This window comes from Trachinotus anak, unplaced genomic scaffold (genome assembly GCF_046630095.1).
Source record: "Trachinotus anak isolate AG129_WGS33_773 ecotype Australia unplaced genomic scaffold, CSIRO_AGI_Tana_v1 ptg000005l, whole genome shotgun sequence".
NCBI classification, from domain to species: Eukaryota; Metazoa; Chordata; class Actinopteri; order Carangiformes; family Carangidae; genus Trachinotus; species Trachinotus anak.
Genome location: NW_027273856.1, coordinates 14,109,534 through 14,122,787, shown reverse-complemented (window position 1 = coordinate 14,122,787; position 13,254 = coordinate 14,109,534). Strand labels below are relative to the sequence as shown.

The 13,254-nt window shown below is 40.6% G+C and overlaps 1 protein-coding gene across 2 annotated transcripts in view; it reads right to left on the bottom strand.

The window, feature by feature from the left end:
- Positions 1-2,712: 2,712 nt before the first annotated feature.
- Positions 2,713-13,254, bottom strand: part of dse (dermatan sulfate epimerase) — a 31,116-nt gene continuing 20,574 nt past the window's right edge. For both annotated transcript variants that reach the window (XM_071478473.1, XM_071478474.1), the window contains 3 exons: positions 9,391-9,630; positions 6,901-7,108; positions 2,713-6,316 (listed from right to left, as the gene is read on the bottom strand). In XM_071478473.1, the coding sequence (XP_071334574.1) occupies positions 4,570-6,316; positions 6,901-7,108; positions 9,391-9,630 (2,195 nt within the window). In that variant the 3' untranslated portion in view covers positions 2,713-4,569. The remainder of the gene's footprint in view (positions 6,317-6,900; positions 7,109-9,390; positions 9,631-13,254) is intronic.

Below are 13,254 nucleotides of genomic sequence, written 5' to 3'. Positions count from 1 at the left end.
ATTCAACGAAAAAAATGAAATGACTAATATACCAAGTCACATTAAGAATAATCATAATTTTGAAGTTAAAATTAAGATAGCAAGTCATAACTTTAGTCTCATCATTTTGACATTGTACATTTTATCATTTATATCTTTATTGAATTTGGGTGGTTTCAGACTATGTCTTTGAGGATAATGTTGGTTGCTGTTTATCACCTAGAAAATAATAAATGCATGAGTGTTTGCATCAATGTAATCATCCATGCATCAGTAGTTCAGCAGCATTTTACTTTTGTAGCTGCTCGACGTGGAGCTACTTTCAACCACATCATATTCAGTTAAATAGTTTAGGCCAGTGGTTTACAGTCGAAGGGTCAGGCCCCTCTAAAGGGTACATCTGAGGAGGTTATGAGATGATTGGTGGGAGAGGAATGAAGAAACTTTTTTTTTTTTTTGTGAAATAGTGGATCATCTTATCTGGGCCTCAAACAGAAACATCTCTTTGGTGGAGCTGCTAACAACTCATAGACATCTGAACATGACATGGCAAGAGGGTTGTGGTTTAACACTAGTTTAATTTTTATTAATGCACTAAATTTCTATAAGATTATAATATGTTTTAATGTAAAATCTTAATTTGAAAGTCAGATAAATGTAGTGTGCAAGTACAAGCAGCAAAAACTAAAGACACTCAAGTACAATTAAAGTATCTTAAAACTGTACTTGGGTAAATGTACAAAGTTATTTTGCATAATTGCTTATATATTAAAGTTGACATGTCAGGGATTAAATAGGCAGAAAACAGGATGTTTGTGTATGATATACTTTGCCAGTGACCAAAAATCCAATTCTCATTTGATATTTCTGTGCCCCAGTGATAATACCTACCTAAATTATTTGGAATTTTATTTTGAGTAGGTTAAGTAGCTTAGTTGTTTATATATATATATATATATATATATACACACACACACACACACACACACACACACACACACACTATATTTATATTTTATATATATATTATTCAAAAAAATTTTTATTCAAAATTGAAGTCATACTTAACCAGCATAACTGCCACTGCATTCTCCAGGCTATTTAAGACTTATTTACCCAAGAGGGAGAGTGAATGACTGCTGTATCAGGTGACCTGGCCTCAACAATCACCCAGCCTAAACCCAGCTGAGATGGTTTGGGATGAGTTGGACCACAGAGTGAAAGAAACTCCAGGTGACTCCCTCCTGGGGCCTACATGGAAGAATCTAAAATCTGAATGTGTTCTTTGTGTTGATACCTTCAACATCATTTATGCAGAAAATAATAAAAATAAAGAATTAGAATTAGAAGGTGTATCCAAACTTTTGACTGCTGGTGCTATATATGCGCGTGAATATGTATGAATAAAACAATCCAAGCTGTTACATGGCCAACAGGTGGCAGTGTTTCATATTTGAACACATTCGAAGAGGCTCACCATAAAAAAAGAAAAAGAAAAGAAATGCCTGGCCTCTTTCTTTCTGGGGTTCATGTTTTATCAGTGCCTGTTTGTAACAATAAGGTTTCATTTCTTAGTGAAACAAAGTAAATAGCTTTCCCAGCTTTCCCTTCCACCCTCAAGTGTTTGGACCAGGCCAGAAAACAGAGGTCAGTTTTCATTATAAAGGAAGCAGTATGGAGCACATCTGGAGGTGATTATCTGCTCAATCATAACAAAACAACCCACAGCATTTTTGTGAGGAGAGGAATGGAAAGATATTCTTTTCATTTCACTCACTTAGAGGAGTACGAGTCCCAAGTTAAGCTAGTGATGAAAGTCACAAAGTCAACAAAAGGCCAGAGGTTTGCAGCCTACGATACTTTATTACGTCAGAGCTCTGCACACAGCTGGGCCCCCTCACACAAGCAGCTGATGGATGACACAAACCAGTGTTTGTTTCACATCAGACAACTGTTTCATCATATAACTGTTATGATAATGAAAAAAAATCTACATTAGAGCGATTAAATATTCTGTTGATGATGAAAACACAGTACTGATCTCTGATTGGCTTTTTGCCTTGGAATATTTTTGATTACTGTTTATAATGATTTTTATTCCCTGTGGATTTAGCAACACTCCACTCCAGCAGCAGCTCTGAGGCATGTTGATGCATGTGAGGCGAGGATGAGGAGGCCACTGTCTAGACTGTGTTGACTTGGAGAGTTGCAACAGATGTGTCTCAGCATTGTCAGTTGATAAATAAAACTTTCCACTTCAGAATTTCATCACCCAACAAAATCTGTTTTTTCTGCTGCAGATTTTATACATAATAGACAACAGTTTTTTCACAATAGTGCACTGATTCTACCAATAAATAGTTGTGATAGTGTGTATGAAAAACAAGGTTAAGGGCATGTTTATATCTAATAAAAGACATACTTCAAAGCCAGTATGACTACTGAGCTACGCTAAGTAACCATTTGAGCTTACTATAGTTATACTATGGAGGCCAAGAGAATGCAACACACTACAAATTAAAAGGATATGGCTGATGATATTCTTGTCTTATTGTCAACAATTCCCATGTGCAGACCCAAACCAGGAATGAATGTATCCTACTAACAAGTATTGTGTGTGGATCCAAAGCCTGATGTGTCTCATTCCTCTGTGCCACAGAGCTTCATTGTTGTCCATGCATTTTCCAGTTCACACATTTACTAGACACAACACACAATAACTGCACACCTATGTATGTGGGTGGAAGTTTTATTCACAAATGGTAAAAAAAAAAGAGGCCATAAAAATATATCTTGCTTTCACATATATACATTTAAATGTATTTCTATGAACTATGTAGACAGGACAAATCTCAAGTACAGCTGTGGCGACTGCATTATAGTGGCTAACCTTGAGATCTTTGATACAAGGCAGGACCTCTGAACACTACAACAAACAAACTTCACACAGACGGTCGGTTCTAAAGCTCCACAGAAGCTTATTACATCAGAGGTGATCTGGTTTCATCTCGGCAATTCATCAATTCCTATTTGGAATCAGTTGTTTTTCCTGAACACCCATTAGATAGATCTTATCTTAAGTGTTAGGGCCAGTGTTAGAAAAAAAATCTGAGATTTCAGGAATAAGATCAAAAAATTTTTGAGAAAAACTCATGACAAACTCAAGTGATGTAAAAATGAATTCATTCCGTTGATAATGAAAGCATAGTACTGGTCTCTGACTGGCTTACTGCCTGGGAATATTTTTGATTACTGTTTGTAATTTCTAGAACATTGTTTGCCAACCTGTGGGCTCAAAGATATTAAAAACGGGCTGACAAATCATTTACAAAACAGGACAATTTTGGTGGAAAAAAAAAAATTATTATAAAAATGAATATAATGTTTTTAAATGTATTCCTGTTATATTTTCATATTAAGGCCAATAACAATGATAGAAACTTTTATGTTGTCACTCGCTGGACAACTTTGCCACTGGAACACATTGTATGCTTGTTTGCAATCTCAGTCTAATTTCACGCTCAAAGATAACATCCATGGCAAAAACTCAAAATGGACGGTTAGCAACAGTCCTGAATGTTCATCACTATTCAAATAAAAAGTGCTCCAGAAAAGCATTATTTGGTCTCAGTATTTTTATAGGGTCGGATGTGGGCTGCCAACATTTTTAAGATTTTTTAAAGTGGGCCATGAGTTGCAAAAGTTTAGGAACCACTGTTCTAGAAAAAAATCATGATCGTATGAGAATAAAAGTCCTAATGTTATGCGAATACAAGTCACAATATAACGAGGAGTATAAAGTCGGAATTTTTAAATCATTATTCTTAACCCCCTGAGGTAAATTTTTGATTTTGGGCTATATAAGTAAAAATCACTTGACTTGACAAAAAAATCCATAATATTAGGAGAGTAAAAATCATAATATTACAAGAATAAAGGTTATATACCAAGAATAAAACTCACATTCTTATGAGCGTCAAGTTGTCATTTCTAGAAAGTCATAATGTTATGCAAAAAGTCAAAATCAAGAATTAAACATTATAAAATTACAATTTAAAAGAGTAATAAAACTCAGAGAATAAAAGTAAAATTGATATAATGAAAATAAAATGTATAATATTACAAGTATAAAGTAATAATTTGGGGGGGGGGGGGGGGGTCATAATATTACGAGCATAAAAATCATTATATTACGGGAATAAGACAGTAATTTTATGAGAAAGACTCACATCCTGTGACATGATGTAACTGATTTCATTTCATTTTGCTATCCTAAAATCTATGATAATAAGGTGTTTATAGAGAGCCCTGTGACTTTATTGTTTAAATATTGACTTTTTTCTTGTATAATTTCATCATCAACATACACATTTTTTCTTGTAAATTCAGAAATTATGTCCAAAACAATACAACTTTTTTGTGAAAATATTTGTATTTCTTTTTCTTGAAATCTCAGATTTTTCTTCTACTAGTGGCCCTAATATTCTGTTGTAAGATCTGGCTCAGACTGAGGTGTGGGGTGCATTTAGCTCACCATGGACAACAGGTCATTTGATCTGTAGCCGGAAGACCCCTCACCTGCTCGTGATGTTAACACTGTGTGTGAGAGCAGGAGGAGTAGAGGTACAGTAAGATGAAGCAGTCGATCAGAAGGATGGTGTAGAAACACCTCTGCGTGTGCAAGCTTCGACCCCTCTGAAAGCGAGTCAGTAACACGGCCAGCAGTAAAAAGAAGGTGGCGGTGTTTAGAAGGAGGAAGAGTCTTATGTAGGAGGCTGTGCTGGGGAGACCCTCGCTCCCTGCCGTGGCAACCATGTGAACCTCTTTGAATTTGCGGCCCCTGACGAAGCCGCCCTTTCTGTTCTTGCGACTGTCCGTATAATCCATAAAGGCCCGCGAGTCGGCGTCGCCCTCTTCTGGACTGTCCTCATATGTACGCTTTGAAGTTTTCTGCCTCTCCTTCTTCTCATTCACTTCAATCTGTGCAAAAATGTCAGGTAGAGTCTCAGAAAGCTTCTCCCCAAGGTTCAACTTCTTCCCCCCTTTGCCCTTGCCCTGCTTCTTTGACATAGCAAACATCTTCTCGATGGCCTCCTCCGTCTTCTTTTTGTCTGAGAACTGGAGGAGACGCTCTGCAGTCTTACGGAAGCTGGCAGTGTTGAGGACCCGTCCAAGAATATGTCTCTCCATCTGCTGGAAGACAGGCTTGACATGCTGAAGGTTGTCCTCCATCACGTTGACATACTCCTCAACTTCCTCTGGCGAGCTGTCCACCGCAGCTGCCGTCTTTTCAAATACGATTTTCTTGTGGTCCAGCAGCACCATTGAGAACAGAGGCTTACTGGTGACCTCTCCAGTTAGCAGGTAGATGGTGTAGGTGTGATCCTTGGTGGCCAGGTAAATATCCACCCGCTGGTCGTCACCACGCAGGCTGAAGCTCTGTACATCCACCCCTGGTCCAAAGAAAATGTAGGCCACCCTTGTGTGAGGATACCTCAATGGCATCGTGACATTAACATAGTTAGAGCCATTATACGGGTACCCTCGAGGGTAATTCCAGTAACCTATCACTCCTTTGTTACTGTAGCCAGTGTCATCCATCCAAAACATCTTGTACTTGTCCTCACCGTGTGTCACAAATGCTCCATGAACACCATCTACTTTTGTGCCTTGGAACGGCAGCTCCGTGTTGTGAAAGAAGGCACTCATGGCCCTGGTTGGGCTGTCAGGATCCAGGTGGATGTGGTCCACGAGGAGTAGGAGCTGTGGGTGAAGAAGGAGCAGGTTCCTCTGAAAGTTCCTGATCTTCAGCTCTGGATTGTAGGCAGAATGTCCCTCGCCACGGATGAAGACCATTCCCTGTCTCTCCATAGCAGCTTCTACTCTGCCCTGGGCGTCAGCCGCCAGCCCCACTTTGTATTTCAACCACTTAGAGTCGCAGGCCTCTGTAACCTGTCCAGCCCACGGCTTAAAGCAACTCCCTGAGACAGCCGAGCCAAACAACACCGCATTGTTCAACAGAGTGTACTTGGGTCCATAAAGTGCCTCTGTGATGAACGGGACACCATTGGGTGCAAAGGTGAAAGTGTTCTGATCTGGGTGCTCGTGGCCGGCATTAAAATTCCTCCACCCTTTGATCCACTCTTTGTACTTGTTCCTGTGAACAATGTCGAAGATGGCACGTCCTCCCAGCTTCCCTGACTTGAAGGAGAGAAAGGTGTGGTTGGTGTCTGCAGGTAATGCACTGCCATATGTGACCACACCCCAGTCCTCAAAGTAGTGGAGTTGGGATGTTCCAAAGTCCGATGGTGACTTGGGCGTCAGGCTTGGGTCATACCTGCAGAATACAATGAGGAAACCTATCAGATGAGTGCAATACTTGCAACAGTAAGCAGTAAACAGTAAGTGATCTTTTCTGGGAAGACAGAAAGAAAATTGACACCCCCTCCCCCCACCACCCTTCCCAAAATATTTCTTTTTCATTTGCTCTGGCAAAAAGCTTTGGGCCACAAAAGGCTGAAATGCACCATGGCCTCAATTTTTTTTTTCTTTCTTTTTTCCAGAAAAAATTTCTGATTCCAGTCAGGGGCGTTCGTAGAGATGAAAAATGCACTGACAGATATTTGAAGGTACTCCAGGCTGCGATACCATGTTAAAGTTTTTGTGAACCCACTTTTTCTTCCCTTATCTACCAATGCCTTTTGAAAACTCTCCCAGAGGGAGTGGACAAGTGGGAATTCAAGCAATGACAACAAGTGACTGTAAATAACAGCATTCATTAGTATGAACTGAGAAGCTAAATTAGTATTAAATCCATCTGGGCATTGTCAAGGTAGCAAGGATTTCTTCTCTAATGATAGCTCTACAAAGAATAACTGCAGTAAGATGTTTCCCATTATTAAACTAAATTCAGCAGCTTACCAGATGAACTCTGTGTGGAGAGTACACCATCGCTGGCCCTTTCCAGACTGCCCTGGCCCTTCCATCACCCTGTTTTGATGAATCAGATCCGCCAGCCAGTTTCCACTGCCATTACGCAACACATAGCGGTCCAAGAAGACCAGCTGGCTTTCCGGCCCATAGAACCAGTTGTAGTTGGAATCTGCAATGGCCACGGTCCGCTGAAATCCTGGTGAAAGCACAGAGTGGACAACTTCAGTGGTGACCGGTCATAGTGCTGTCATGCAGAAATGACATCATAAATAAAATGCTGATGTACTGATGTACTTTAAAAATATGTGGACACCTCCCATTGTTGTTGTCATAATCATGTATGGAAGGCCTTGCACTCTGGTGGTCAGAGGGTTCTTAGAAACCAGCTATAGCAACTGCAGTCAATCAACTGTCAACCAACTGTAAAGATAATCTGCAACAGACACACTGTGCAGTCTCTTCTTTCTGTTCAAATGAGCTTGGCTAAACAAAGAACAAATTCTCCAAGATATTTATTAGAGGATTTGACAAAATGCTGTTGATTTAATTCCAAAGTTAACATAAACACTGTTGCTAACATTCAATACGACATAAGCTGCACGTTTTAGTATTTTCTTCCATTCAACTGTATATAAACACACAAACATTCAGTGAGAGGACAGCTGTCATCCAGATGACACTTCAGCTCCTTTCAGTGCTTACACTTCAGCTTACATTTCAAACTCCTTCGACTGACACACAAATTGATGGACACTTCTTCCAGAACTTGCACCTCCTCGTAACACTTTCAATTCCTTTAATCACTTGAGTATCAACTAACACCTCAACTCCTTTCAGCGCCCTTTAACCTGGCTGGTACCACACTTCTTACCATTTGCTTCCTGTTATTTGCGTGGTGACACACAAGCACATACATGCTGATACACGGAGGAGGGGAGAGGAGAGCAATCATACAGCGGACACTTAAACTCTTTTAGGACTTGCACTTCAACTAACACCTGAATTGACAACAGCAACTTTCAGTTTGACTGTTTTTTTTTCTAACCTGTTTGGTGTTTACCTTGTGCTTGACTTGACACTCCTCATTTCCATTAAGTGCTTCACTTCAAGCTATTACTTCCTTGTACATGTAAATTGATACATTGAAGTTTATTCAACTGCATGCAAACACATAACCATGAACACACACAGTCAGTGAGGGGACAGCAATCATCCGGGCTGCTAAGGGGCCAGTTGAGGATAATCTGGCCTTGTCTTCCAGTCTGGTGGAGGGAGAAAGCTGCTATTGTGGCTCTAGGTCTGAGGCTCTCCTGGCTGGTGTAATTAGAGGTGCTGTCTGAGTGCTGCAGTGCCGTTCAGACACAATACAGAAACTGTTGGCAGGGGGCTGTGAAATGTCTGGGCCTGGCCTAGGGGCCCCTCCTTTGCTGATGCCCTCTTCCTGACCTTCAGATGAAACTTCCAGGATGCCACTGATCCCTGCAGCTCTCAGCTCAGCTTTGAAAGGCATCCAGGAAGGTAATGACTACACACATGCATGACCCATATCAGCTAAGAGGAGAAGCTACTCTTCAATGGCAGCCTAAGGTCATTTTCATGCCTGATCTAATACATCCAGCTTTTGGCACAGAACATGTGTTCATGCTAGTATGGACTAGCTGGCTAGCTGAGTAAACCACTTACTCACGGATTGTTGATTTTGGCAGTCTAAATATATCCATTTAGGGGGAAAGTATGGTGGCCAAGTGAGCTCAACGTACTGCAACTCAAAGGTCCCATGTTACACTTTTCTGATTTTTAATTTGAAGTGTTGATATCCATAAAAAGATATATTTCTGTTTTTTAGTGCCAAAAACCATCTCGGTGTAGTTTTACATCTCCTCTCTCAGGCTTCTCTGACTGTTTTGTTGTGACATCACAAAGTTCCAGAAGTCCTGACGGCTGGTTTTAAGGCTCAGTTTCTCAATACAGGCTGTGTGCATTTCTCTGTAGACTGAGGCTTTTATACTTTCACAGTATTAATATAGAACCTAGACCTGCTTTATAATCAAAAACACATGGAAATCTACCTTTATATACTATTTAAAAAAACCCTTACAAATAGACTAAACACAAGCAAATTGAGAACTAATTAAATTAGACAACACATTACTCTCGATATACAAGACAATCAAAAAGACAAATGTGCTGCAAATACAGACAACGCAACCAAATACAGAAATGATGTCATGAACCCAGATGGGACATGCTTGTTGTTCAATGCTTTGTCAATGCTTTTAGAATAAACTGTGTCAATTTAATTGTGTTGTGTGTATTTTCAGCTCATGTATTGTCAAGCTGTTGAAGATGTGCTCTTAATTTGCTTGTGTTTTGTCAATTTTGCATGTTTGCCACCATAGTGTATCACATACATGCATTTCTCAGCCTTTTCAAAGAGCAAACAAATGTGCTGGTCATAGCAGGTGATGTGACAGTTACCGGGCAGGATAGTCCTGTAGAGGAAGGCAAAGTGTTTAAGGAGCCAGGGGTGTTCGAAGTGGCTGATGGCAAAGTGCCGCTGCACCAGGAACATGTACTGGAACAGAGAGCGGGTGGTGTAGGTCCCATAGGCAACTCCTTCATACAGGGAGCCGTCCGTCACATCCTGCAGAAGGACCATGGACTTCTCCATGATGGACAGCACCTGCTTGGTCCATAGGTAGGCCTCCTGAAGGTAACCTGGAACACAGGAATTGGAGATGGAACACAGGTTAAACAGAGTCAGAGATATGGAGCTCCTCAGCTGTTTTGCTTGGTAACCACTTTCCATTGTTTTAGATTTTTGACTGAAGGCAGCTTTAATAAATTTCAGTTCCACATCTAAGTCAACTTGCAGAGAGTGGAGACTTATTTGAAATACATAATCCATCCCCGACAACATAAGGTCTACTTTTACTTTTTGTCAGCAGGGTTTCCATCAGAAAAATTGATAGATCTGGGAGCTTGGGGGGGGGGGGTGGAGGGTGGGTCGGTGAATGCGCACAGAGAGAGTGGGTAAAGAGACTGAGAGGGCCGGTGAGTGAAAACTTGGATGGATTTTTTTTTTGACGTTCCAACAGCTCAACAATGCGGCAGGATATCTACTGGCAATGCTCCGTCAACCTGCTGTTTTCCTACAGTGTGTTCACATTTGAACCAACAGATGTAGCTGGTGAGCTTTCCAACCATTACATCTATGTTTCCTTCCGCACCACCCCAAATTCCCCGATGCTGTGTCAGCATTAAGTTACTGTTGCATGGTGATGCAGGGTGGATTCAATCTCACTTACAACTGCAAACTAAAAGACTCAAGTGTCAGGTTTTGGCTTCACTCCTCGCCTGGAAGGTGACAAATGACCTAGAAAAGCTTTTCTTGGAGGAAGTGTAGTGTGATTACTGCCAGTAGCTTCTGCTCAAAGCATCGATGACAACCTCACAATACGGTATGTATGAACGGATGAACATGTTCAAATGCAGGAATTAACCATTAGTAATTATCACTGGACCTTCCATTGTCATATGCTTGAGGTGCAACTGCAGCAGTGGCAAATACCTGTCAATTCTTACACAGTTTTTATGCAACACTCAAAGTTTGGTCCAGACAGACCTTTGTTAACCTTGTAAAATTAATGCTGAAATCTGATTGGATGATAATGGGCATAATTTTTGGAGGACATTTAAATCTTCAATGATGATGATCTGAGGACCGAATCTGGTGAACACTGGGCCAAAGTTGCAGGGGAAGAGATGGTGAGGCAAATCTGAGAAAAATTTAGAATTATAAACAACCTAGTCAGGTGCAAATGGACATTACCTGTAGCAACAGATAAGGTAATATCTATAGAATCTATTGAAAAAACAATCTTGCCTCTACGAGTTATGGTTGAAGACTTATGAGCAAAAAGGTACAGCTAGCTACTAGCCACATAGTGGTGCTAGTTATCTCTCATTTGAATCAGAGAAGCAGAAAACCAGTGGGAACATATAACCAATACATAACTCCTATGGTATGTACAATCATTGAGATACTGTTAGCTTTTATGCATTTTATGCTAATCCCCAGTGAAAAGCTGCTGACAAGTATTATACAACATATAAGGCCCAGAATAGATTTCTGCTGCTTTGCACAAACAAAGGCAGAGGAGTAATCCCCTCTGGAAGCAGGGGCCTTGAAAGTGCTTAGATTATGGAGAATATGGTATGTTCTCAGCGGGGCGTGAAGTGGGAGGCTGTGCATTACAAAGCGAGCGGGTCCTCGTGGTAGGAGGATGTGAGCGTGTGTTTTATGTCACTAATGGAATTAATGAAAAACACCATTACAGCCAACAACGTCGTCTTAGTCTGTTACCTAAAGAAACCTTCCACACACAGCATTGCTATGGAAAGCATGACACCACTATGGCACACTACACCATGCACCATGTATGCTCTCTCTCTCTCACACACACACACACACACACACACACACACACTCACACACACTGGATCACACACATAGAGTTTACTATGAGAACAAGTGACCACATAAACACTCCAGCCACAGCTCTTTGAGTTGCTGGTTGGGTGGGTGCAGGCCCGGGGTCCGCCCCACTGGAGCCGTCCCCAACAGTGTTTGGTTTGAGCTTGGGGACCGCTGGCCTACACAGAGCAGGTATTTACCATCAAACAGGAACTCCTGGCACGCACAAAGACCACATTTACACAAACAGAGCTTCACCAGCACTCATACAGTCCAGGGCCACACTTCATAGCAGTGGAGGCCTCGAAAGGGCCTCAGTCACTTTCCTCAAAAGTCAAAACAGAAGATGAACATTTTAACAGATTAAGTCAAATTTTTATGACAGCTGCACTGATGTGTTGCATAAAAACTGCATTTCTCACTGGACTGCCATTCATGTTGCTCAACCTTTAAAAATTCATTTATTTACAGCTGCTTTTGGCCACTTCAGAGCAGAGCAACAAGTTGCAGACACATTTGTCATATTATTGATCTAATGATTTCTGCCTTAGTTTTGGTCTAAGGTTTGCAAACAGCAGTGTTGAGGAAACCATTTCAAGCCACGTTTTTAGCCACATGACAATTGTTACTCCATTATTCGCTCTGTTTTCAATTCTGTTTTCACCAAGTCCTATGAAAAACACCCTATGAGCTTGCTTTTTAAGCTAATTAGTGTCTACATCTTTTCTGGTAAAAAAAAATAAATCCTCCAATTAACCAAAATACAGTATTTTATATTATTATATATTTCCAGAAGAGGAAGAAACATAAGTTTCAGAGTTAACAGGAAACAGAAGAGAAAGTGGGCAGTCAGCAGGAGCAATGTTAGAAATTATGACGAAACAAATGTAATGTAATGAAACTCAAGTGTCATGAACAGAAACTCCAAGGAAAAATGACACAGTGCTGGACGGGTAATGGGTATAATTACACTACAGAAATGACTTAAAGGAGAATCATCGCATAAACCCACATTAAAAGGAAAACACATACCAGACAAACTGCATCACATGCACGTACAGTACAGTCATAGATGTTTTACAGGAACTGGACAGTGTTGTGTATGAATGTGCGGGTCATTGAAAGTGTTGATGTTTTTGGTGAATGTATCCATTTGAAACTGGGTGAAAGGCGCAGTTAAAGTGTACTGTAGATGCAATGGAAATTATATTCACCCTGGTACGTGCAGACTAAATCATTTTTTTCACTTTCTGCATAATAAAATGTATATAGAGCTGAATTACATTTGTAAAGTGATCTGGTTTAAGTTGTCCTGCTTTATGACACATTCTTTAAGTGCTGAGAGACTTAAGATTTAACAGTTTTTTGACTTTACATTGTGATGTCACAAAAATAAAACTCACATTTCTAGACTTTGGGAAGACTGTACAAGTATAAAAGCTTCATGGATAAAAAATTAATTTTAGAAATAGTTGAAGGATTTATAATGGTGGTCTATGGAAAAATGCTTTTTTTTCAGCACCATAAGTGGTTACTGGGACAAACTGGCACTAAGACTGAGTGGTGATGCCGTAGCCAGTTCTCTTCATAGATCCATAAGTAAAGTACAGTAACTCTGGTTACCCTCTGGTTACCAGGTATCTTTCTCTCCAAGGTGCGTTCACTGCCCAACAAACTGGATGAACTTCAGCTACTGGTACAGAGGAACACAGACTTTTCTTCATCTTCCGTTCTGTGCTTCACGGAGACGTGGCTGTGTGGATCGATCCGGACTCTGCGCTGGAGCTGGCCGGCTTCCAGCTCTTCAGAGCGGATCGCGACACAGAGCTGTCCGGCAGAACGAAAGGTGGAGGAATGTGTTTTTA